Source organism: Anser brachyrhynchus (assembly GCF_964034855.1).
Source record: "Anser brachyrhynchus genome assembly, chromosome: 27".
In the NCBI taxonomy this organism is placed as follows: domain Eukaryota; kingdom Metazoa; phylum Chordata; class Aves; order Anseriformes; family Anatidae; genus Anser; species Anser brachyrhynchus.
The window spans coordinates 913,292-934,650 of NC_137720.1; the positions used below are offsets into that span (position 1 = coordinate 913,292).

A 21,359-nucleotide genomic window follows, 5' to 3' on the forward strand; every position below is an offset into this window, starting at 1 on the left:
AGAGAAAGTACAACCAAACATGTGAACTTCTGAGTTTAACATATTTGGTTTAAATTAAAAAAAAAAAAAAACTCATATTTAAGGACACTGGGACCGATTCTGCTTTATGGAAGAGGTCCAAAGAAGTGTGCTGGGCTCCTCCATGGCTTAAGGAGCCCGCCGGGCTGGGTGGGGGCACTGCCCCGCTCCCCGGCTGAGCCCCTGCCCCCATCACCAGGTTGCCCCGGCTCCTCTTTCTCCCTCAAATGAGAGGCTGCCAACCGGGGAGTCAGCCTGCAAGCTGAGAACACGAACTGCTGTGCGAGCTAAATCTAGCTTCCTACAAATAAGCCGCAGCTACCGAGGCTTAAAGCGTGGCTGGTTTTGCTCCCGCTTGCTGGGGAGAGACGCGCATTTGGAGCTGGGGCCCACACCATGGTCATCGTGGGGAGAAGTGGGGTACAAAAGCAAGGAAAATGTTTTTTGTGCTGTCCCTAAAGAAAGGCTTTACTCTTGTGAGCTGGTATCGGGGTGCCTTAGCAGAACTGTTCAGCTCTGGGCAGAGGGCTTTGTGACCGTGCCGTAGCCTGGTCTCTTTCCAGTTGCTTTACCCTGCGCACCTACTCCTGCGCTCCAGCAGCTTCCCTCTCCTTCTCCTGCCTCCTTGGTAATGAAGAGAAATATTTCAACTTCCCCGCTACCCTAAGACTCTTCCTTCCTCAGCTTTTAGCATATCAGCAACATCACCTTCCGCGCAGATGTTGTCCTGCCTTCGCCAGCCCTGATGGGTGGGGGCGGACAGCGGCTGGAAGCCAGGCCAGTCCTGCATCAACCTGATCCCCGCGGCCGGTGACTCGTTTTTCTCAGCCGGTGATTTCGGTTCCACGGGGGCCGATCGGGCTGCAGGAGGTCTCCCGGGGCAGTGCCGGGAATGGCACCCCTGCCGCCAGCTGGGCTCCGGGCTGCCCCTGCTGCGCCGCTCCCTTCCCCTTCCCCTCCTCTCCCCCTTCCCTTTCCCCTTTTCCCCTCTCCCCGTCCCGGGAAGCTCTCGCCGAGAGCCTCGGAGCGCTCCCAGCCCCGGGCCGTGCTCAGCGGCACTTAACGAGCTCCAGAACCACCGGTCCCCCCTCGGTGTCAGATGGATTGAATTTGATTAAATTCGGCTTCATCCACCGCAATGTGCTAATGATGACGGGATTCGCGCGTAAATTGGTGTTTCGCACAAGATTAGAGAGGGCTGTTACAGGACGGGAGGGTACCGAGAACTTTTCTGCAGCAAAGGTGGTTTTTTTCCTCCCCCCTTGAGTGTTACTGAGCTGTTGAAGCGGCACGGGCTTACTTGAAAAACTTCCCGTTCCCAGTTTTCCTAATTACTCTCGCTCTGCAGACATGAATTTTCATTGTTACAGGAATTCGGACAGAAGGAGATTAATTTCTAGGAGGCTGCGTGGCTCCTCTCGCCACAGCTCCTCTGGCATTTTCTATGGCATCACTTCCAGCTGTCACGGAGCCTTATCGCCTTCCAGTGAGGGAGAGCAGTGCCCCGGGAGCCCACGAGCAGCCACCGTGCAAGTGCCGGGGCGACAGTGCGGCCCGGAGGGGCTCGGGAGAGCCAGGCTGCTCTCCGCCCGCAGCGGGTTAAGCGGGGCAGCCCCATCTCCCCCTGCCCGCGCTGCTTCCCAGCTGCAGCCCGTGCCGAGGGGACCGATCCTGCTCTGCCCTCGCTGCCTTTGAAAGGGCCGGGCGGCGGAGCGGGCTCCCGGTGCTCGGCTCCCCGGCAGACCCCGCGGGGTTCTCCCCGAGGGCCGCGCAGGTGGCGGCGCGGAGCCCGGCGGGACCGGACCCGTCCTGCGTGGGACCCCCGGGGGAGCCGGGGCTGCCCGGCCCGGCCCGGTCCCGCAGCGCTGCCCGGGGCCCCGCGGCCGCTTCCCGGCCCCCGGCCCGGCTTCCCCCCGAGCGCCGCGGCTCGGCTCCGCTGCCGCCCGTCGGGGCGGCCGGGGCCGGGCTCTCCCGTGCCGGCGGGACACTCACCACCACGAGGAGTCGGCGCGGGGCGGCAGGGCGAGCAGGATGAGGACGAAGGGCAGGTAAATCCGCGGGGCCGCGCCCGCCGTCCGAGGGAAGGCTCCGCACTCCGCACGCCCGGGGGCCACGGCAATCCCAGGAGGCGCTTCCAGGCGGTTTGTGCTCAGCATATCTCTGCGCGGCGCGCTCCGGCCGGAGGAACGAGCGGGGCCGGGGGCCCGCCCGCGCTCCCCTCGGGCGACGGCGGTGCGGGCGCCGAGCCGTGCCCGTCACTGCCCCGGTGCGCGGCTCCCGGCTCCGCGCGGCTGAGCGAGCCCCGGCTGCGCCCCCGCGCCCGGGAGCATGCTGCTGCTGCTGCGGGGGTGGGCGGCGGGGCTCCTCGGGGGGGGGCGGGGGGTTCCCGGGGCTCAGCGCCCCCCGAGCGGAGCGGGGCGGGCGGCGGGGCCGGGCCGGGCCATGGAGGGCTGCGCGCGGAGGGCGAGGACGCACTGGGGATGGGAGCGCGGGGGCCGCGGCCAAATATTGACAGCTCGCGGCGGGCTGCGGGCTCTCATTGGGCAGAGTCAGAAGCGCGGAGCCGCGGCTCCGGCCGGACCGACCCCCGCCTCCCCGAGGGCACGGCGGACAGCCCCCTGCGGGCCCCTGCCCACCGCCCGCCGCCCCGCGGGGCAGCTCCGGCCGCCGCGCCCCCCGCCCGCGCTCCCGCGGCCGCCCCGTCGGGGTCCGCCCGGGGCAGGGGCGCAGCGGCCGGGCGGGATGCTCGGGGCCGCAGCCGGCTCCTGCCGCGCTCGCCCCCGCCAGGTGTCACTGCAGGGTGGGAAACGGCCGCCCGGACCCCGCTCCGCGCCTCTCCGCGCCCGCGGGGCGGGTCCGGGGCAGCGCCGTGCCCGCGGCTTCCCCGGGCCCCCGCGCTCTGGAGCGGGGCCGGGTGCGCGCCGGGGGCCGGGGCAGGGCGCAGCCCCCGCGGGGACGCGCAGCCCCCGGGCAGCGCCGCTCGCCCTCCCCGTGCGCGGGCACCGCCGGCCCCCGGCTGCAGCCCGCCCCGTCGGGCCGCGTTTGGCGGCTGCGTGCGCCCGGCGGGCCTCTGCCCCCCGGGGGGGGTCTCCCATCTCTGCTGGGTCCCTGGGACTGCGGGACAGGGAGGGCTGGCGGAGGAGCTGCCCTTGACTCTAAACTCTCCTTCCTCCCCGGGTGTCTGGTAGCTTGTGAGGGCCGAGGCTGGGAGCTCCCCTTTCCCTTGTGGCCCCTGGCAGGCCGGTCCTTCCACACCCTGGTGGTGAAGGCATTAGTCTCACACGGGTAACCTCTCTCTCGTTACTGGCACTTCCCTAGATGCCTAATTTTTCACTGGGACCACAGCCCCCAATATCTGCTGAAGTCCTTTCAGCATTGCCGGAGCTCTCAGCCCTCCCCTCCCCTCTGCCCCGCGAGCTTTCTGCTCCTTCCTTCCGACTCCTGTTGTTACAGATCAGAGCGGCTTTGCTGGCCCGGGAGAAACTGGGATAGAAACTCACGCTTGGTTATAATCCAATTATACTTCTGAAAACTGCAGCAGCAGAAAGCGAGTGCTGGTAGGGTGCCGTCCTTTTGTCTGAGAGCCTAAATGAAATATTGCCTTACAGCTTGTTCGCGAAGCCGTTGCACTGAAAAGGCTGATATTTATAGAGTATTGTGGAAGGCTGTGCATTTGTTTAGAAGACCCATCAGAGCAGATAGCGTGCTGGGGTCTCTGGTGCTTCTAATGAAGATTGTGGCTGCTGCGGGACAGCACGAGCGTCTGCCTGATGGGCAGAGCCAGGCCCTCGGTGCCGTGGCACTTTGCAGCAAGGTGGTGCAGAGCTGTTACTCGCTGTTGGCATCTCGTGGGCTGTTCTCCGTTACTCGGTTGGTTTTCATTCAAAGAGAAGAGACCGAGTTCTCTGCATTCCCCTGTTGTGGGGAAGAGGAGAGCAGATTTGGCAGGTGGCACATTCCCAGGTGCTCATTTGGCTGCGTGGATCTCAGCTGCATCGTGGCACTGGGCAGAACTTGGGCCCAGGCTGCAGCAGCTCCAGCTTGGGAGGGGAGGGTGCTGCTGGGGGGCTTGCAGCTGAACGTAGGTGCTGGGGTGGTACCCTTAGGCCCGAATTCACAGAGCTTTACTTCCAACGGGCGGCATTTCTGTCAGCCTGGTTCCTGACTGTACTCAGCAGGGTCTGGCTGACAGCCCAGGCCATCGCCCTGCCTCCCCATTTTGTATCGGGCTCTCCCTTCCCTGCCTGCATCCCATGGAGACTCGGTGCAGCGGGGCCAGCCCTCGCTCTTCCATCGGCCGTGGCTTGGCTGGGCAGGAGGCTCGCATTTGATCTTTCACTCAAATTAGCAGTGCGCTCGGGATGTGTGTGTGCTTCAGCCACATGAGCTGCCCGGAGTAAATAAACAAGGCTCTGCTTTCAAAGGCTTTCACGATTCATTAACTTCAAAGGACCGAGCTCTCTGTTTTCCTTGCAGGTCGGTCGCTCTGGGGCTTGCTCCCGGGTGCTGGAGGTGCGGTCCTGCAGGGTCTGGTGCTGGTTCGTGCCTTGTGTTGGCCACCACTGAGCACCTGCTGCACACACGGTGCTGTGGCCAGGGACAGAGGGGCAGTCCCCTTGCTCGTGCTGCCCCTGGAAAAGAGAGCAGCATGTGGGAACGTGCAGGCAGGGAGAGCCTTGGGCATTCCCACCCCATGAGCTGCCCCGTAGCTGGTGTCCAGCCTGCGCAGTGCTTGGGCACTGGCTGGGGAAAAGTTTGCGAGCTGGGGGCACGTACCTGACCCTGCTCTGCAGCAGTCTCCCCGTCCCCTTCCAGAGGTGAGGGCGGCATGCTCTTGCCTGCCCGTGCCACCTTCCCGCGGGTGATGGCGGCTGTGCTCCGGCCTGCGAGCAGGGCTCGCTCTGGTGCGTGAGCGGAGAGGTCGCCCTTGCGCCCCAGCTGTCTCCCCGCGGCAGCACTGGATTCCTGCTTTGATTGTGCAGGCACAGGTGCTGGTGCTGTGCCAGGAGCACACAGAGCTAGCGGGGATTGCAGAGGGATTGCTGCACCTCCAAAATGCCCGCGCTGGGCACAGCTAGGAAGCTCACCTTACATGTGGCAGCCCCAGGAATAACTCGGAGCCTTGCATAATCGCACCGCCTGGAACCCCAATGGGGAAAATCGCTGTCCCAGGATAACCCTCAGTGCCAAGCCTGCTGACCTCATGTGAAACCCATTTTCTGAGGCAAGAAAGCCCTGTTATGAGCATGTTTTTTGGGAACTTATTTGGAGATGGACTTTGTTTTGGGGATCATAGGGTGGGGACCGTTTGCTCCTGTGCTGGTTGGTGCCCAGCCCCTGCCTGCCACACAGGGCAGCTCCCCTGTGCTCGTGGTGGTGCGGCTGCACCCAGAGCTCCTCTGCTCACCCTGTGTTAGGCGGCAGGGGGACGGGCATGGAGAGCTGCGGACACTGGTGTGCCCTGGGATGGGTCACGGTGTTGTCCTTGCAGTGTCCTGAGCAAATGGCATGAGATGCGTGACGCTGCCTTCCCGGAGCGGCTCGTGCTGCAGTGCCCATTTGCTTCCCCTCCACCCCGTGGCTCCATGGCCATCATTGCCCTCCTCCAGCCCCAGTGGCTGGGATGGTGTTTGGGCAGCAAGCTGAACTGCAAGCAGGCATAAAGCTTGGCTAGTGGCATTAAAAAAACCCTGCGTGCTGTCAGATGCGGCTTTCCACCCAGGAGACTTTTTTTTGCCTTCCTGGAGGCAAACAGATCTATCTGGTTGCCAGATCTGGTGCTCTGGGAAGAGCTGAGCTCACCCGCAGGAGCGGTCCCAGTGCAGCTCGGTCCGTGCCCTCCCCACCTGCTCCTCACCCCGCTGAGCCGCAGTTCCGTGTGCGCGAGCAGCCAGGTTCAGGCGGCTTGCTGCAAACCCAGTCGCGTTAATCACAGAAGTCACCAAAGGCCAGAAATGGCGCAATATGCCTAAAAATACCCCGGCTGCGCCAAGCAGCCCCGATTTTCCGTTGTCTTGCAGAGGCATCTGTGTATTGTGTGTGCGGCGGAGAGCGAAGGCGAGCATGCCGAGGAGAAAGGCGGCCATAAATCCTGCCGGCCTCCGCGCTCGGCTGCTCCCCTCCCACAGACCGCAGCGTCCCGGTGCTGTCTGGCAGGCGCGAGCCCCGTCTGTCATCGGCAGATCAGACAGGGCTGAAATTTGACAGGCCTGTGGAAAAACATGGGGTGACATCACGCAGAGACACCAGCCCACTGATTAATCTCCAGGGTCAGTGGCTGCTTTATTTATAACCAGGCCAGTGTTTGAGTTGGGTTTTTGCAGTGAGGAGCGCTCACGGCGAGCGGTGCATGAGCCTGTCCCGTGCCGCCGGGCACTGCGGTGTCCCCAGAGCTGGGGCAGCCCTGGTGAGGACACCCCCACCCCGGCCACCACTGGAGAGGCCGAAATGGGGTGTAGGAGCCCGCGGCAGAGCCAGGGGCAGCGCGGGAGGCCAGGGCCTGGCTGCAGGGGCCGGTACCGCTGCGGCACCGTGCGCCTTGCCTTTCCTTCCAGCTGCTGTCTCTGCTCCTGTGGCTGTTCCTCGCCCCGCTCCGGGCTCTGCAGGGGGTTCCTGTTGTTCACCCCAGCACCCGCTCCCAGCACGGTGCTGCTCTCCAGGTGGCCACTCAGCTCCACGGCCCTGTCATGGTGCAGGCAGCCTCCCCAGGAAGGACGGTTTGATCCCCAGAAACGCAGCACAGCCAGCTTGAAATGTTTTGTGAAACTCTGTCAGGCTTTAGGGGAAAAGGAACGCGGTCTTAAGGGCACAAATGTTCCATTTCTCCACTTCCAAAACAATCCTATCCATTTCCAAAGCCTGTTGGTTCTGTGGTTGTTAAGATCTTTGTTCTACTTTATAATGCAAAACAAAATCATAGTTAAAATAATATATTTAGAGTTTATCAGTTGAAGCACTTCAAGCCATCCATTTCTCTGGGCTTTCTTTCACAGATAACCTGGAAAGCTTCTGGGGGTGGGGGGGGGGGGTGACTCTGAACTGGAACAGAAACAGGTTTTGAAATATTTTGCAAAGCCAGAACTTCATCTCTGCTGCCAAGTGGTAAGTGGCCAAGGGAAAAAAACCTATCAGGTATGTCTCTAACATTGTTTCTTGTGATTAATAAAACGGGAAATAGGGCCAAATCCTGCACATACTTTGACTGTAGTGCTTGCACAAACATGCTGGTCAGGTTTTGGCTGGTAGGATCAGATGTAATTAGCTGCCTCGTACCTAGGGATGTGGGCTGTCGCTGTCAGTGAAAGTGAGGATTTATGTTTCCTTTTTCCTCAGGAATATGATCGGTGCCCAAGTATTAAGAATAATCATTTCTTTAATGTAGAGGGAATTTCTTATCCCGTGCAGCTGATAGCAGCGGTGGATGCAGCAGAGCTCTGGATGCGGTATGGTTTGGTACATGCCAGTGAAGGCAATTCCCTGCTTTTGTCGTCATCCTGGATTCGGTGCTCGCTCCTTCTGGGGCTCTGAAACCTGGACTTCAAGTTAGCCCTGGTGCCCGTGAGGAACCCGACGAGTTTCACCTTGCCCAAAGGTATGCAGCGTTTACAGCCTTGTTTTACACAAGGGACGTGACGTGACACGGCCCTCCTTGGCACGATGTCGGATAAGCGGCTTGGCCAGCGCAGACTCGGCAGTGGGTGCACGCCGTTACCTTCTCTGTTACTTCATGACCTTGTTCTGCTGCCAGCGTGGCGCAAAGACCTGCGAGCTCAATCCATCCGTGCTCACCCAGGCTGGCTCTGTCCCAGAGGCATCTCCAAGCATCCCCAAGCTCTTGTGGAGACGTCTGTCGTGGGCTGGTGGCAGCGTTGCAGCTGGCTTTCGTGGTCCAAGTCCCCGCTCTTTGTTCTGCCCTTCCACGCGAGTGCTTTCCTTAGCCGGTGGCCAGCACAGGGCACAGAGGAGTCGGCTGCGCGCTGCCGGCTGTGCCCTGGGAATCGTCACCGGCTGGTGGCTTCCACGGCCCCGCTCACAGATGTGTAGCTCGGTGTGGTGGGGAACGGGGATGAAAGGGGAAGGTGGAATAAGCAAGGAAGTGTGGATAGCCCGAGCATAACTCCAAACTAGGGAAGGAAATGTACGGCACATAGTTCTAACCTTATCATCAAGGATGGACTTTAAGTGCTTCTTCAGTGACTCATAGTCCCCGAATGAGCTCGAAGGACTGTCCACTGAAGTGAAAGGCCAGAGAAACCCAGATCAGATAGCAGATTATTACAAAGCCCGCGTGCCTGCCTAGCTCGGCATATCTGCCAAGTCAGCCCCGAGGCTGCTTGGCCCTGGTGTGGAGGCAAGGCAAGAAATCAGCTTTTCCAGTGTCACCGGGGGTGAGCAGGGGTGCCAGAGGCCCGGCCGCAGCACGGGCAGCACCTCCAGCTGCTGGGGGCTGTGCTGGGAAGGTGCGGGCACTGCCCGGGCTGGGGCTGCCCCTTACACCTGCTGTGCAGCAGGTGCTGCTCGCTGGGGCTGATTCCTGCTGCGCTGCGCTGGCGAGGAGCCGCTGCGAGCTGCGCCCGTCCTGGGCCAGGCGCTGCACGGAGCTGGTGGCGGTGCCAGGGACGAGGGCTGCTGATGAAGCACGGGGCATTTGTGAGGTACAAGGGCTCATGCAGGAGCCAGCAGGAAGGGCTGCGGTCAAACACAGGGCTGGGGGCTTAACTTGGCCATCAACAACCTCACCAGCTTCCTTCCACGGTGCCTGTGGACAGCCTGGCAGGGCAGGCGTGGGGACAGGGTGGGAGCACGTGCTCTGTGCTCTGCGGGGTCCAGGCTACTGCTGCTGGGGGGTGTCCTGCCTGAGCCTCCTCTGGGGTGGACCCGACCTACCCAGAGCTGCTCCCTGAGGGCAGGCGGTGAGCAGGAGAGCAGCCAGCGTCGGGGCTGCTCTGGCCGCAAATCCAGCGCGCTCTGCAGGTGGGACCGCCGGAGTCCTCGCTGCTCTCCGGCCTGGGGCTGCGCCTCCTGTCCCAAAGCCTCTGCAGGAGACAGCGTCGCCCTTTATTTCTCTTCTGAATTGTTGGGGTCCCCTTCTGATGGGTGGTAGAAACGGCTGTTACACATAACGAGAATGCTAATTGTTGTTAGAGTGCTGAGAGCTGGTAAAGAGTGTGCATGTGTGTGCATACACACACATGTACATTCTGAAAATTTATATGTGCTGGAACCTCTGTAGCATGAGAGTTGTGAGTCTTAATGAATCTTTGTTGCTGCAAGGGCAACATTCTTGGGTCTGGGGGAGCAGGGACCTCTTTCTCCTCGTGTTTATCCTCAGTACTGGTCAATCTCCTACAGGTCTCACTGGGACCATGCTCCACCAGCGTGGGTGCGAATGCGTTTCCCCCCAGGCAACGTGGGTTGGCCCCAAGCTCAAAGGCTCAAAGTTGGCATCTCTGGTTCTCGCCTCTGTTTGCTGTGCATGGGGAAGGCTGGTGTCCCTTGTTCCCCCTCTCCAGGAGGTGAGGACGAGGGCAAACAGAAACCATCTAGAATATATGTGTTACCAAGCTAGACTTGCTTTAAGAAGCCCTCTCTATATGGTGCCTTATATGAAAGATGCTGTATGGTTCAGAGGTTAACTTTTATCTCAAGCTCAGCTAGAAGCTGAAGAGTTTTAGCATTTTTTTAAAAGTACCAGGAAAAAAATAATATATATATATAAAGAGAGGATAAATTCCGATCTCTGTTACAGTGGTGTTAATGGAGAGAAATTTAATGGAAGTCTGCAGAAGCTTCTGATTTACTCTCATGTAGGATTGGACAGAAATAGCCCAAAGAACCTCATTGCTGCTGCCCAGATTCGTCTGCACAGCAGTGAGCTATTAATGCTGTTTCCTCGCCTTTGGTCAATACATCTTGCAAGGCAGGAGGAAGCTGGATTATGTCTGCAAGTGGCCCAATGTCATGCTATGTTGGATAATGAACTGTGGCTAAATTGGATGTGCTTTCAGTTGCCAGCCCCTGTGAAGTCTGACAAGGAGTCAGGGGAGCAAGCTGTGCTTTCAGCCCCAGTGTGCCAGGAACAGAGGCATTTGCTCTGATAGCCTGCATGCTGATGTGTCAAGAGCCAGTGCCAGGTAACGTTAGCTACTGTGGAGATTGGAGGCTGAAGCAGGTGAAATCCATTGTTATCCTGAAAATTGTACAGCACTATTTTGCTTGGTGCTTCCCCATGCCTTAAAAATGTCTGGTCTGGTGCAAATCTGCTGTTCAAGGAAATGAAGATGTCACAGAAAGCAGCATCTCATTGAGCTGTATTGATGATTTGCATTTGACCTGATTATTCAGTTAATCCTCACATGTGAGGAGCGTGTTTGGGAAGCATCCAGGCCGTCTGGAGGAACGCAGTGGAGACCCTTATGTTGGACACCTGAAGGTTTGTGCTTCCCTGGAAATTGAGGGTTTGAGCCAGAGATCCCAAAGAATGTGGGAAGACCCCCTTGATACTGGGGGTATCATGTCAAACTTTGAAGTGGAGAAAGCTTGTTGGCACGCTTGGTGCTGCCTCGTTGCGTGGGATGCCCCTTGCAGCACCCAGCATTTTGCGGTGGGTGTGCTGCCAGGAATGCTGCTCAGCTGCTGCTGCTCACCCCGGCCCTGCAGGGGCCTCCCAGAGGAGGGGGGATCCCAGCTCTGCAGCCCTGCCCTGTGGGGCCACATCTGTGGTGTGCAGGCTGGGGCTTGCGAGGGTTTCGGCAAGGTCTCGGTGTTGCGGTGCAGGAGGCTGGGGCAGCTGCTCAGCCCCACGTCCCGGTGCTGCCTGGTGGGATGCCAGAGGTCAAAGCCCCTCTGGGTGGTGGAAGTGGAGCCTGCTCCCTGGGCTCACCCGGTGTCACGGGTTCGGCCCAGGCCTCTATTGTGATGTTTCAAACAAAAGGCGAGTGCACCTCGCAGCCCAGGGATGTGGTGGGGGCTCTGCGAGCAGGGCTGCGGCAGCGCCGGTGGCTGCGCTTCACTGGCGGTCCCCGGGGCGTAATCCTATTAGCGGCCGAGCTCTGATTCAGCTGCCCCGCTGTACAGCTAACCCTGCCAGCAAGAGTGAGCATTATCCCCTTCCCGAGGGAGGTGTCTCCGGCCCCTGCGGGCACAGCCTGTGTCTGGAACACTTCGCGATTTCCCCATGCCTCTGCGAGCCTTGTGCTGCTGCAGAGGAGGTGGGGGAAGCCCACGGCTCCGTGTGCAGCAGCCCTGCTTTCGCCCAGGCCGTCTGCTCTGAGAACTTTTGCTCTTCAGTATGGTCAGGGCGTCGTGAGAGCTGCCGAACCGATCCCCCTCAGTGCTGCACTAGAAGTCCTGGTCTGCTGTAAGGGGCTGGTGCTCGCTCTGCTTCCGCAGGCTGGAGGTGCGGGATGGGGCTCTGTCCTCGTGGCTCTCCTCCTTCCTGCCAGGGGCTCCCTGCAGCTGCCGGGGGGGCTCCCCATGGGAGGTTTTGCTCTGTTGCCATCTTTCCCTCCCCACAGGTTCCCTGCAGCCCCCAGCTCCTCTCGCTCCATCCTCGTCCCTCCGCTCCTTCTGCTGGGCAGATGAAGCGCTCGGCTGCGCCGGCCGGGCGCTGCTCTGCAGGGAGATGCTAATCAGTGCCATCGGCCGCTGCTTTGATCTGGGGGCAGAGCAGGGTAAGCGGGGCCGTGGCTGTGCTAAACAGATGGAAGGGGCTCTCTGTGTTCCTGTCTGCCTTCTTTTTGATGTCTAATCCCCCCTTGAGTGCCGGAATCCTGCCTGCTGGTGCCGGGCTGTGCTGCGGCAGGGCTGCAGCAGGCGATGCTCTTGTGACTGGTGCTGGGTGCGGAGCCCTCTGACGGCGAGGTCAGCTGCGGAGCGCTGGAGGGGCTTTGAGGACAGAGAGATGCTGGAACGGCCTCTGCCGAGTGGTGCACGTTCACCAGGGTCACCCCATGGCTCCGGGGTTCCCGTGTCCATCACAAGGCCGAGGCTGTGCCACATTTGCCAGTGCCGGGTGACATCCAAATGACCCGAGGGAGCGCGCCCGCTGCTGGGACCTAGCCCTTGGCTCCCCACCAGCACACCTCCTCGTAACGTTGCCTAAATGCACTGCAAATCAGCCAGCAAACAATTTATCCCCGAAGTATTTTGGAGATGTCACTCCGAGAATGTTAATGGTGCGTGATTCACGGGGTCCTGCATGCTGAGAAGTGTGTGGCCGTGCGGCGGGCTCCCGCGGGAGGGCTGCCGGGACAGCGTGCGGGGGGCCGGTGATTTATGAGCGATGGGTCGCCTTGGCTCTTGGACCCTGCTTCCCTCTAGTGCAGCACAGCAAGCTGGGGGAGAGACTGAGGCATTAAGCTGGCAAGGATATCGTGCTTGAAACTTGTTATTTTTGGATAGAGTTTCTGAGCCTCCTCTCCCCCCACGGTATTAAACACGGTTGTTTATTGGAGCTGACAGCAGAAACACAAGCGGTTGTCGGTCGCTTCTGCAAAAGCAGCATCTACCGGTGGTGGGGTGAGCGTAACAGAGCCGATGACTAATGCAGCTTTGAATTTTATATGCATCCAGCTAACGGGTCCCATATGTTGCCCCTTTTAGGGCACCCTCTGAGGGAGGGTGGTTTGCTGGGTGCAGGACAGCCCTGGGGCAGTTGTGCTGCTTGCCCTGGGACCTGGTGGCAGCAGCAGCCGGGCCCTGCGGTGCCCTGGGGCCGTGTGCCCGTGGGCAGTGCAGCCGCGCCCGGCAGCACCGCAGCGTGTCTGGTGGATTTACAGAGATCAGAAAGTCTCAGACCTGCCCCGGCTAACCTGGGTCTCTCTGTGAGAGATCAGTGGGGTCAAATTTATTCCTTTTGCTCAGAATTCTCTCTTTCAGCAGGCTGGGGGGGACTAAGCAGCGCTGCAAGTGGGGTTTTCTCAGCAAGCTGCCTTGTCGTTAAAGTAACCCAGTGTTGCTGTTAAGGGTGCATTTTGGCTTGTTGCAGTTACTCAGTCAAAAATCGTCCCTCTGCCGTGCTGGTGTCGACGGCTGCTCTGCCCACCACGAGGCATGTTCCTGAGGGACTGGCACCGGGGCCAGCTCCCCGGACAGGAGGGGTTTGGCATCCCAGCCGCTGAGAAGTGCGGTGTGGTCATGCTGGGAGCTGGTCCCACTGACTGAGACACGAGGGCCTTGCCGTGCCCTGGTCTCTGCTGGACCCGTCCCCATTTAAAGCCGCTGCCTGCGGGCAGAGGCAGCAGGGGCAGCGGCGTGCCCAGCGGGTGAACGGGCAGCCGGGCTGCGCAGGGTGAGCCCCGCTGCAGTGTCTCCGGCTAGTTCCCATCTGTTATTTTCCTCACTTGATTTATCTGCTGAAGAAATTCCTGGTATAAACACAGCATTATCAGAATTTTACTCCAGACTTGCCCTCCGGATTCCCTGCCAGCTTTTGCTGGTATTGCACTTCTGCTACAGCAACTGTTCGGTGAAAACAGGCCCCTGCGGAAAGTCACCGAGGCCACGGACAGGGCTGGGGAGGCAGGGGTGCTCTGAGTCAGCCCACAGGAAAGGCTGCTGGTGTGATCCTACAGGGATCAGCTGTTTGCATCTCAGCTGGGAGGCAGCGTGGAGGGCTGGGGGACAGCTTGGTGTGCTGCAGCATGCCAGGAGGAGAATCTCTTGCAAAATGTGACCGTATTTCCCTTTCCTGTAGGTACAGATCTCCTCGTGCTTCAAGCTGCCATCACCATCACGGACACGAGGGCTGATCCAGCAGAGGGCACAGGGCACAGCGTTGTGCTGCGAGGCGGGAGCTGCTCGGGAGGTTCTGCAGGAGGGTGAGTCTGCAGCCCCGCGTGCACAGGGGCATGCCGTGTCTTCCTGCCCACGCCATTGCATACATGCCTGCATCTTACTGCCCTGACCAGAGATTTTGGAGTGTCCAGAAAGGACTCTGCACGTGTTTGCAGGCAGACCTGCAACTGCCCATGGGTCCTGATCACATTCCCGTTAACAGCTGGTCCAGGAGACGTGCACCAGCAAGGAGCTGCATTTAATCACGTTCCCTGTTAGCACGAGGGCAGAGGCTCTTCCTTCCAAGGCTGAAGGTCACTGGATTGCTCTCGGTCTTGGTGGCTGTAGGACAGCCCAGGCCAGCAGTGCGGGAATCACAAGCGCCCCATTCCTGGTTCAGGTCTAGGAAGCAATGCCAGTTCTCCCAGGGCGGCTTTGAAAAGTTTGGCTTTGAAGTTTTTTTTAGTGGGATGAAACAAGAGGCAGAGCCCCTCTTTTCCTCCCTGAGGGAGGTGATGTGGGGAAAGGGAAAGCCATTCCCTGCTCGCTTCTGGCCTTGCCATCCCCAGCCCTGCGCCTCCCTTGGCTGTCCCTTCCAGGCTGGACGGTCCCAGGCCCTGTCTGAGCATGGGAGCTCCTCACAGCACTTGTGCTCCTTGTTGCCTCCCCGGAGCCTGGAGCCTGTTCTGAGACAGGCGGCGGGCGGCGCGGTGGGCCCAGGCTGCTGGTGGCAGCAGGACGGCCGCGGAGCAGTTTTGCATTTGGTGTCGGCTCTGTGCAGTGGTTAGGGTTGTTCTCCCCCCAGCCCTGCTCCTTCCCTCTGGAGCTAGTGCAGATCGCGCCCGTTCGTTAAGAGGAGGAATCCGCTCCTGCCGTTGGGGAAGGAGCGCTCCCGAGCTGTCCCTAGCTCGCCGGGAGCCGTGTGAGGGGCAGGCCTGGTTTCACGGCACCCCGGAGCTGGCACACGGCAGGGGGCTGCGGGGAGCTCCCGGCGCCCCCGGAATCGTTCTCGTTATCTGAGGGGGGGGTCGGGAGGAAGGGCAGGGTTCGTCTTGTGCCGCTCCGGTGTCACCGAGTGCTGCGGGGCAGCGCTGCGGGATGGGGGGGGGGGGGCTCGGGGCCGCGGCCGGGCGCGGAGCCGCAGCGCTACCTGCCGGCGGGCACGGCCCGGCACGGCCCGGCACGGCTCGGTACGGCTCGGTACGGCCCGGCACGGCCCGGCACGGCTCGGTACGGCCCGGCACGGCCCGGCACGGCTCGGTACGGCCCGGCACGGCCCGGCACGGCCCGGCACGGCCCGGTACGGCTCGGTACGGCCCGGCACGGCCCGGCACGGCCCGGCACGGCCCGGCACGGCTCGGTACGGCCCGGCACGGCCCGGCACGGCCCGGCACGGCCCGGCACGGCTCGGTACGGCCCGGCACGGCCCGGTACGGCTCGGTACGGCCCGGCCCCCCCCGGGCCCGCAGCCCCGCGCCGCCGGCGGGCAGCCGGGGCAGGATGCGCCCCGCGGGGCTGGGGGTGCTGGGGGGGGGGGGCGCTGGGGGCTCCCCCCGCGTTCCGCCGCCGCCCTGCACCCCCCCGTTGGGGCTGGCCGAGGGGTGCAGGCGGGTGCCGGGGGCCCCGTGCCCGCCCGGGGCTCCCCTTCGGGCCGGGTGGGTCTGGGGCAGGCAGGAGGGGCTGGCACAAGGCTGCTGGGGCAGGTGCCGGCGGCGGGGGGGGCCTGGGCTCAGCCCCCAGCCCCGGCTCGGGCGGGTGCTGCGAGCCCGGTGCTGGCGGGTGCCGCAGGAATGTCCCATCGCAGGATTTACTGCAAGGTGTGCTCCGAGGTGGTGAGGCTTGTGCGTGCGCTCGGCGCCGCACGAAGGAGCGAATGCCCGTAACAAAAGTGGTCCCGGTGTTTTATTTCTGTCTTGCACCTCCTGGCCCCTTCTCTGGTAGGGGCAAAGCTGCAGCTTGTCCCGTCGCAGGCTCTGTGCTGAGTGTGTTGGCTTTGTTCCCCCACTGGGATGAGTATCCTCAAGGGATGGCTCAGCTCTCCCATGCAAGGTATTTTTCAAAAACAGGCCTTTTTTTTTTTTTTCTTCTAGAGCAGCTGTGGGACATTTCAATGTATAGACGATTTTTTTTTTTCCTGGGTATTCTGGCAAAGAAGGAAAGGTTTTGAAATAGATTCCCTTCAAAACTTTAAAGAGCTTTTCTCTCTCTTTTTTTTTTTCCTCCTTTCTGTGGGAGCAAGAGTCGCTCCCCGCTCTCGTGCTGGGTCCTTTGAGCAGCCTTCCAGCTGGGATGGCTCTCCCACACCCAGCTTCATCCCGCTGTCAGTGCACTGTCCTCTGCTTGATCTTCTTGGAGCCTTTCAGAGCCATAATCTGTGTTTATTCAGCGGTGCACCGTTAACCGTTCCTTTCTGGTAGTCTAATGTCTGCAGGAGATAAAAGCGTGCCCGTGCCCCGCGATGGCACACGTGGACGCCCACGGCAGGGCCAGCCCAAGGAGCATCCCCATGGGACGGGGTCTGCTGCGGGTCGGGTGGGGGCTTCCTCTCCTGCCCCTGCCCCTTGGGCCGGAGGGATGGGTTCATGGCCTGGGCACAGTGGCAAGGATGCGTGCCCTGCTCACCCCCCCGGCAGACAGGCACCGGGGGCACTGGGGCAGGGGCGGCCCCGGGGTCCGCTGCGGGGCAGGATCCCACCGCCCGCCGGGGCGGCACGACAGTCCGCAGCCATCACTCGCGAGCGCGAGCTCTGTGTTTGTTTTTGTAATCCCCCTTTTTTTTAATTGTGATTTTAGTGGTGGTGAAAGGTGCTGGATTGACAAGTCATGGAGACGGAAAGGCCTCTGGACTCCACTGAAGTTTACATTTACAAAGGACACAGAGAATAAATAGAAGACAGTGTTTAGAGTCCTCTGTAGACACTTCAGACTTGCTTATAATTCTGCAGCAATTCCATCACCTCTGAAGTGATTGATGCTCTCTATAAAGTCTTGCCTTAAAACATTTTCCTACGTGTCAGGGGAAGAAGTTTATTACACTTTACCGAAAGGGCAGGATTTGTATTGTGTTGAAGGCTGAGTCCTTCCCAGCCCCATCCTCAGGAGAAAAAAATAACAGGAGTGCTGAAAAGAGAGAGACCGACCCAAACTACGTAGCTGGGTGTTGAACGTTAGAGCTGGCTGAGATAGTTTTCCGTGGGAGCTACAAGCAGGGCTGGTTTAACAGTTTTTCATCAAACTGCTGTTTTTTTTTTTCTTCCAAAAGCGTACATTTTCATTTGGTGGAACCATGAAATGCATCTGCTTTCAACAAAAAGGAAATCATATTTTTCATTAAATCACTGAATATATTGAAAAGAGGCTGCTTCAGGACAGAGCTGCTTGTGTGCTGATCAAAATAGAACAGATCACAGGCTTTAAGTCTAAATTTCTACAAAAAAAACAAAGTTCACTTTTTTTCCTCTAATATGGGAAGTTCAGGGCAAGGTTATCCTTCTCCTCCCGGTGGAAGGGTGTCCACGGGGCGCTGCGGGGAGCTTGCTGCCCCCAGTTCCTCGCCGCGAGGCCGTGCGAGCGGTGTCGGGACGGCTCTGTGGGAGCTGTGGCGTGCCCAGAGCTTTTGGCTGGGGAAAGCTCTCCCTCCTGGCCCCGCATGCGGGGTGTTCAGCGCCGCAGGGGGGCCTCACCCCCACCCAGCCCCTGCCTTGGGAGGGGAAGGCAGGCTCGGGATGAGGTCCCTTGGTGGTGAATAATCCCAGGTGGACGCGGTGTAGTCGCCGATTTCACCTCTGCAAACGCTGGGATTCTTTGGGGACGTTAATTTTATAGAACATCTGAAAGCAGCTCACATCTCCCCCTGACACTGGCTCTCAGCCGACCCAGGAGTTTGCCCGGTGTGACAGGAGACGTGTCAAGAGCAATGAAGAAAAATAGCGCAGCGTGTAGAGCCTGTCAGAGGACATAAATCTTCCCGCTGTGTCCCTGCCTGGTGCTCGCCGCAGGAGGCGCGGGGCTCACAGAGGCAGGGCCGGCACCCGTGGGCACCCTCCGGTCCCCTCGGGGAGTCCCCAGGAGCAGGATGCGGCCCCGGGCCGGGGCTGCCACCTCCTCGGTGCTGTGATGATGTGAAGCTGACTCTGGTGTGGGAAATTATTTTTGTTGATGTACGTAAAATTTGCAGAGTGTGGTGAACGTGATGAACGCGTATTTCAATGCTAATGGGGTTGTTAGGCAGGGCGAGCAGGCGAGGGGCTCCCTGCCTCTCGTTTCCTTCTGTAAGGGGAACTTGGGACCAACCCAAGACTGCTGATTTCTACAGACTCATAAAACTCTTAGGAAGGGCAAAAAATCTGCTTTTGGGGCAGATCAGATTGCTGTAAGCATTGGATACCCTTTTCTTTCTTCTCCGCCCAGCGGTTTCTCAGTAAAGGACGTGCCCTCCTCCAAAGCCAGAACCTAAATATACACTGCCTTGCCCTATCAGTGCACTCTGTGTGTATCTTAGCAGTAAACATTTCCAGTCAAGCATGCTCCTCGTGCTCGTCCGCCAAGTGGTGTCGCCTACTCTGTTGGCTTTGCAGGGCTGTGAGAAGTGGGCTCTTTGTTTAAAGCGGGGAGAAGCGGTGGGGAGGTTTCCTGGGCGCAGTCCGGGCTGCAGAAGGGCTGAGGCCTTGGTGCCTCGAAGGGCTGAGGTGCAGGGGCTGCTGCAGGCACCTCCACCGGGGCTTGGTGAGCTGCCTTCTCTGTGCTTTGTGCCCTTGCTGCTGCTCTGCGACGTCTGGCTAAGAGCAAGGGCTCACCCAGCCAGGGTGGGACCCTGCATTTGGGGCCAGAGCCAAGCCTGGCTGTGGTCCACTGGGGTCTGTCGTGGGCTCCAGGCTCCTGTCTGCGGATGCCCATGGGTGTTGTGTGGGGCCGGCGGGGCCGATGGATGCAGGGGTGCCCAGAGGCTGTGGTGATGGCCAGCGGGATGCGCTCTTGCCCTTGCACAGCTGGTTCCTGCGTGTGGGTCTGAAGTGTCATAATTTGTGCTGGGATGTCCACCTGCTGACGTGCTCTGTCCCCAGGGATCAGAGCAGCCTGCTCATCCCTCTGATGGGTCAGAGCAATGGTCCTGGCCCCCGGGAGCTTGTGTGTTAAAGGAAAACCCCGGAGCATGAGACCGGGTGGGTTCCCGTTGGTGCTGTCCCACCTCAGGCAGGAGCGGAGCTCACAGACTGGGAAGTCATCCCCAAACTGCACTGTTGTGGCTTAGGGCCTTTTCCTCTTTGTGTGTGGGCTTTCCTCTTTGTTTTTGGTTTGGTGGTTTGGTTTGTTTGTTTGGAAGCGTCTGCAAATCCCCTAGCCTGGATGCCCCGCGGGCTGCCCGGCTGGCTGGCACTGCAAGGGAGCTGCCCGGTATCACGAGCAGGGAAAACGGAGCCCAGGCTGGGGAGGAAGAAGGGAGCCCCGTGGGTCTGAGCGGGCTGGCAGCGGCTGTGGAAGGGGCTGTGGGGATGCGGGTGAGCCCTGGCTGTGCAGCAGAGCCGGGCTGATCCCGGCAGGCCGGGTGCCTGTGGTGTTGTTGCTGAGCGCTGCCTCTTGCACAACAGCTGCGGAGCGCAGGGGAGCAGCAGGGCGGGGGCACCACCAGCACAGCGTGTGTGCGGCGTGCTGCGGGAGCAGGCACGGAGGTGGGGCACGGTCCTGTGCGGGGACCCTGCTGGGGGTCCCACAAGGACAGTGCGGGTGCCCTGGTGGGCGTTTGTCCTGCTTTGTACACCGTGCACCAAGGTATCAACTTGAAATGGCTGCTGAGCAGCAGCTGGGACTGCTCGAGGAGAGCTGCCCCTCTGGTGGGGCCACTGTGGCCCCCATAGGGGACGGAGGGACGTGGGCTGCACGACGGGGCAGCGTCCCCGGGCTGGGCTTGGAGCTCGGTGCTGCCACAGGAGCCGACAGCTCGACCCCACACAAAAGCATCTGCATCTCCCTTGGTGTGCAGGGGTGCACGGAGGGTCCTGAGCCATGTGCATGAGCTGAGGGAGGGGGTGAGGTGGGCGCTCGAGGGTGGCCTCGGAGCGGGGGTCACTTTGCTGCTTTGCCAGGCACTGACGCTGCCGTGAGCGCCGGCTCGTCCTTGGTGCGCAGGCAGCGCCTCGGCCGCTCAGTGGGCACGTGGCGAGGCGCGGTGGTGCGAGCAGCAGTGATGCTGACTAACCTGGGCTTTCCAGCAGCTTGTTTGCTGTTAATGGAGCAGTTGATAAAATACCGGTTTTCTTTAAGTATTTGTACAACAAAGTCAACCCAAAACAAAGCCCTCTGTCGCTGGCGCTGGAAATGAGGAACAGATGCTTTGAGGACTTGTTTTTTAGTTGAGTTGCACGAAGCGACAAACGCCCCATGACTTGTGGCGGTGGCACTGGCACGCTGCTCTGCCGGCCGGTGGGCTCTGCTGGCCTTGGCATTGACTTCGCTCCTTGGCCTTGGTGAGCAAAGCAAGGGTGTGCAGAGCCGCTACCTGCCCCGATGCCATGCTGGCGGTGCTGTTGGGAGCTGGGTCTCTCCTGCCCCGCTCCCACCCCAAAATGTCCCGCGGGGCCGCAGGGCTTGCATGTGCCTCTTGGCATCCTTCTGCCAGGCAGCCGCAGGCACGGGCGATGATTTATTGCTGGACCCACTGGCGAGGAATTAGCTGTCTGCCTACATTTAATCTCCGTTGTAATGTTTTAGGGAGAACCTGATGTTGGTTCAGCTAATTGTCTGCTAAAGACTCTGTTCATTCCCTGCTTTCGTGCTGGATTCACCTTTTTTTCTTTCCTTTCTACAATGCCCTCAGGTAAAAGACAAATTGCTACGTATAAAAAATGACCCCAGTCACTTAATTTGAACCAGAGAAGATAATAACGGTCTGAACGTAGAGCTGGATTTATGCTTTTCTCTCCAAAGGAGCCCCCTCCTCCAATGATGGCTTTTGAATGGCGAGAGTAGCATCTGAAGCAAATCGAGGGTAACCTTTTGTACCGCGCAGATCTTCCAGCAGGGTTTGCCGTTCCCAGGGACATCTGCAGGCCGCATGTTGGATTTTGGCAGCTGCTTCGCCCATTGTCAGCCAGTTCCATTGCATTAGCTGGTAATGGATATAAATAAGTCTGCCAAGCCAGCCCGTGCACGTGGAGCCGCGTGCGGACGGGAGCATCCCCGCCCTGCTCTGCCATGGCCCTCGGCACAGGGATGGCGCTCGGGCAGCTCCGGGGTGGGGGTGCAGGGGGAGTCCGGGGAAAGGTGAAAACGGAGCTGGAAGGGGGCTTGACAAAGGCGCAGGAGTGGGAGGAGGAAGGAGATGCGAATGAATGAACGGCTCAGGATGCTGTAACTGCTTTGGTTTAAGGGCTGTGAGACGGAGCGGGAGCGCTGGTTCCCCTTCAAGAGCCCTTCGGCTGCAGCGAGCTGCGAGCTGCCATCGGCTTCCTCGGGGCTCTGCTGAAGGCAGCGGTGAGAGCAGCTTTACTCTGGTGGGCTGGATGTGGCTCAGCGCGAATTGCACTAGGGTGAGGGTACTTTCAGATGTGTTTTGCTGTCTGTTCGCC

At 60.2% G+C, this 21,359-nt stretch overlaps 2 protein-coding genes across 12 annotated transcripts in view; one reads left to right on the forward strand and one right to left on the reverse strand.

Annotated features, from left to right (window-relative positions):
* WNT2B (Wnt family member 2B) overlaps positions 1–2,670 on the reverse strand; it is a 17,311-nt gene extending 14,641 nt beyond the window's left edge. The window contains exon 1 of the mRNA XM_080569399.1: positions 2,011–2,670. Coding sequence (XP_080425525.1) covers positions 2,011–2,174 — 164 coding nt within the window. The 5' untranslated portion in view covers positions 2,175–2,670. The remainder of the gene's footprint in view (positions 1–2,010) is intronic.
* LOC308183399 (uncharacterized protein) overlaps positions 3–21,359 on the forward strand; it is a 26,377-nt gene continuing 5,020 nt past the window's right edge. For 4 of the 11 annotated variants that reach the window (XM_080569424.1, XM_080569425.1, XM_080569426.1 and 1 more), the window contains exons 1-2: positions 3–1,260; positions 13,715–13,838. In XM_080569424.1, coding sequence (XP_080425550.1) covers positions 1,165–1,260; positions 13,715–13,838 — 220 coding nt within the window. In that variant the 5' untranslated portion in view covers positions 3–1,164. Of the gene's footprint in view, positions 1,261–1,928; positions 2,067–7,422; positions 7,610–13,714; positions 13,839–20,608; positions 21,321–21,359 lie in introns of those variants that run through there. The other 7 variants (XR_013942422.1, XR_013942423.1, XR_013942425.1 and 4 more) reach the window with 7 other exon arrangements.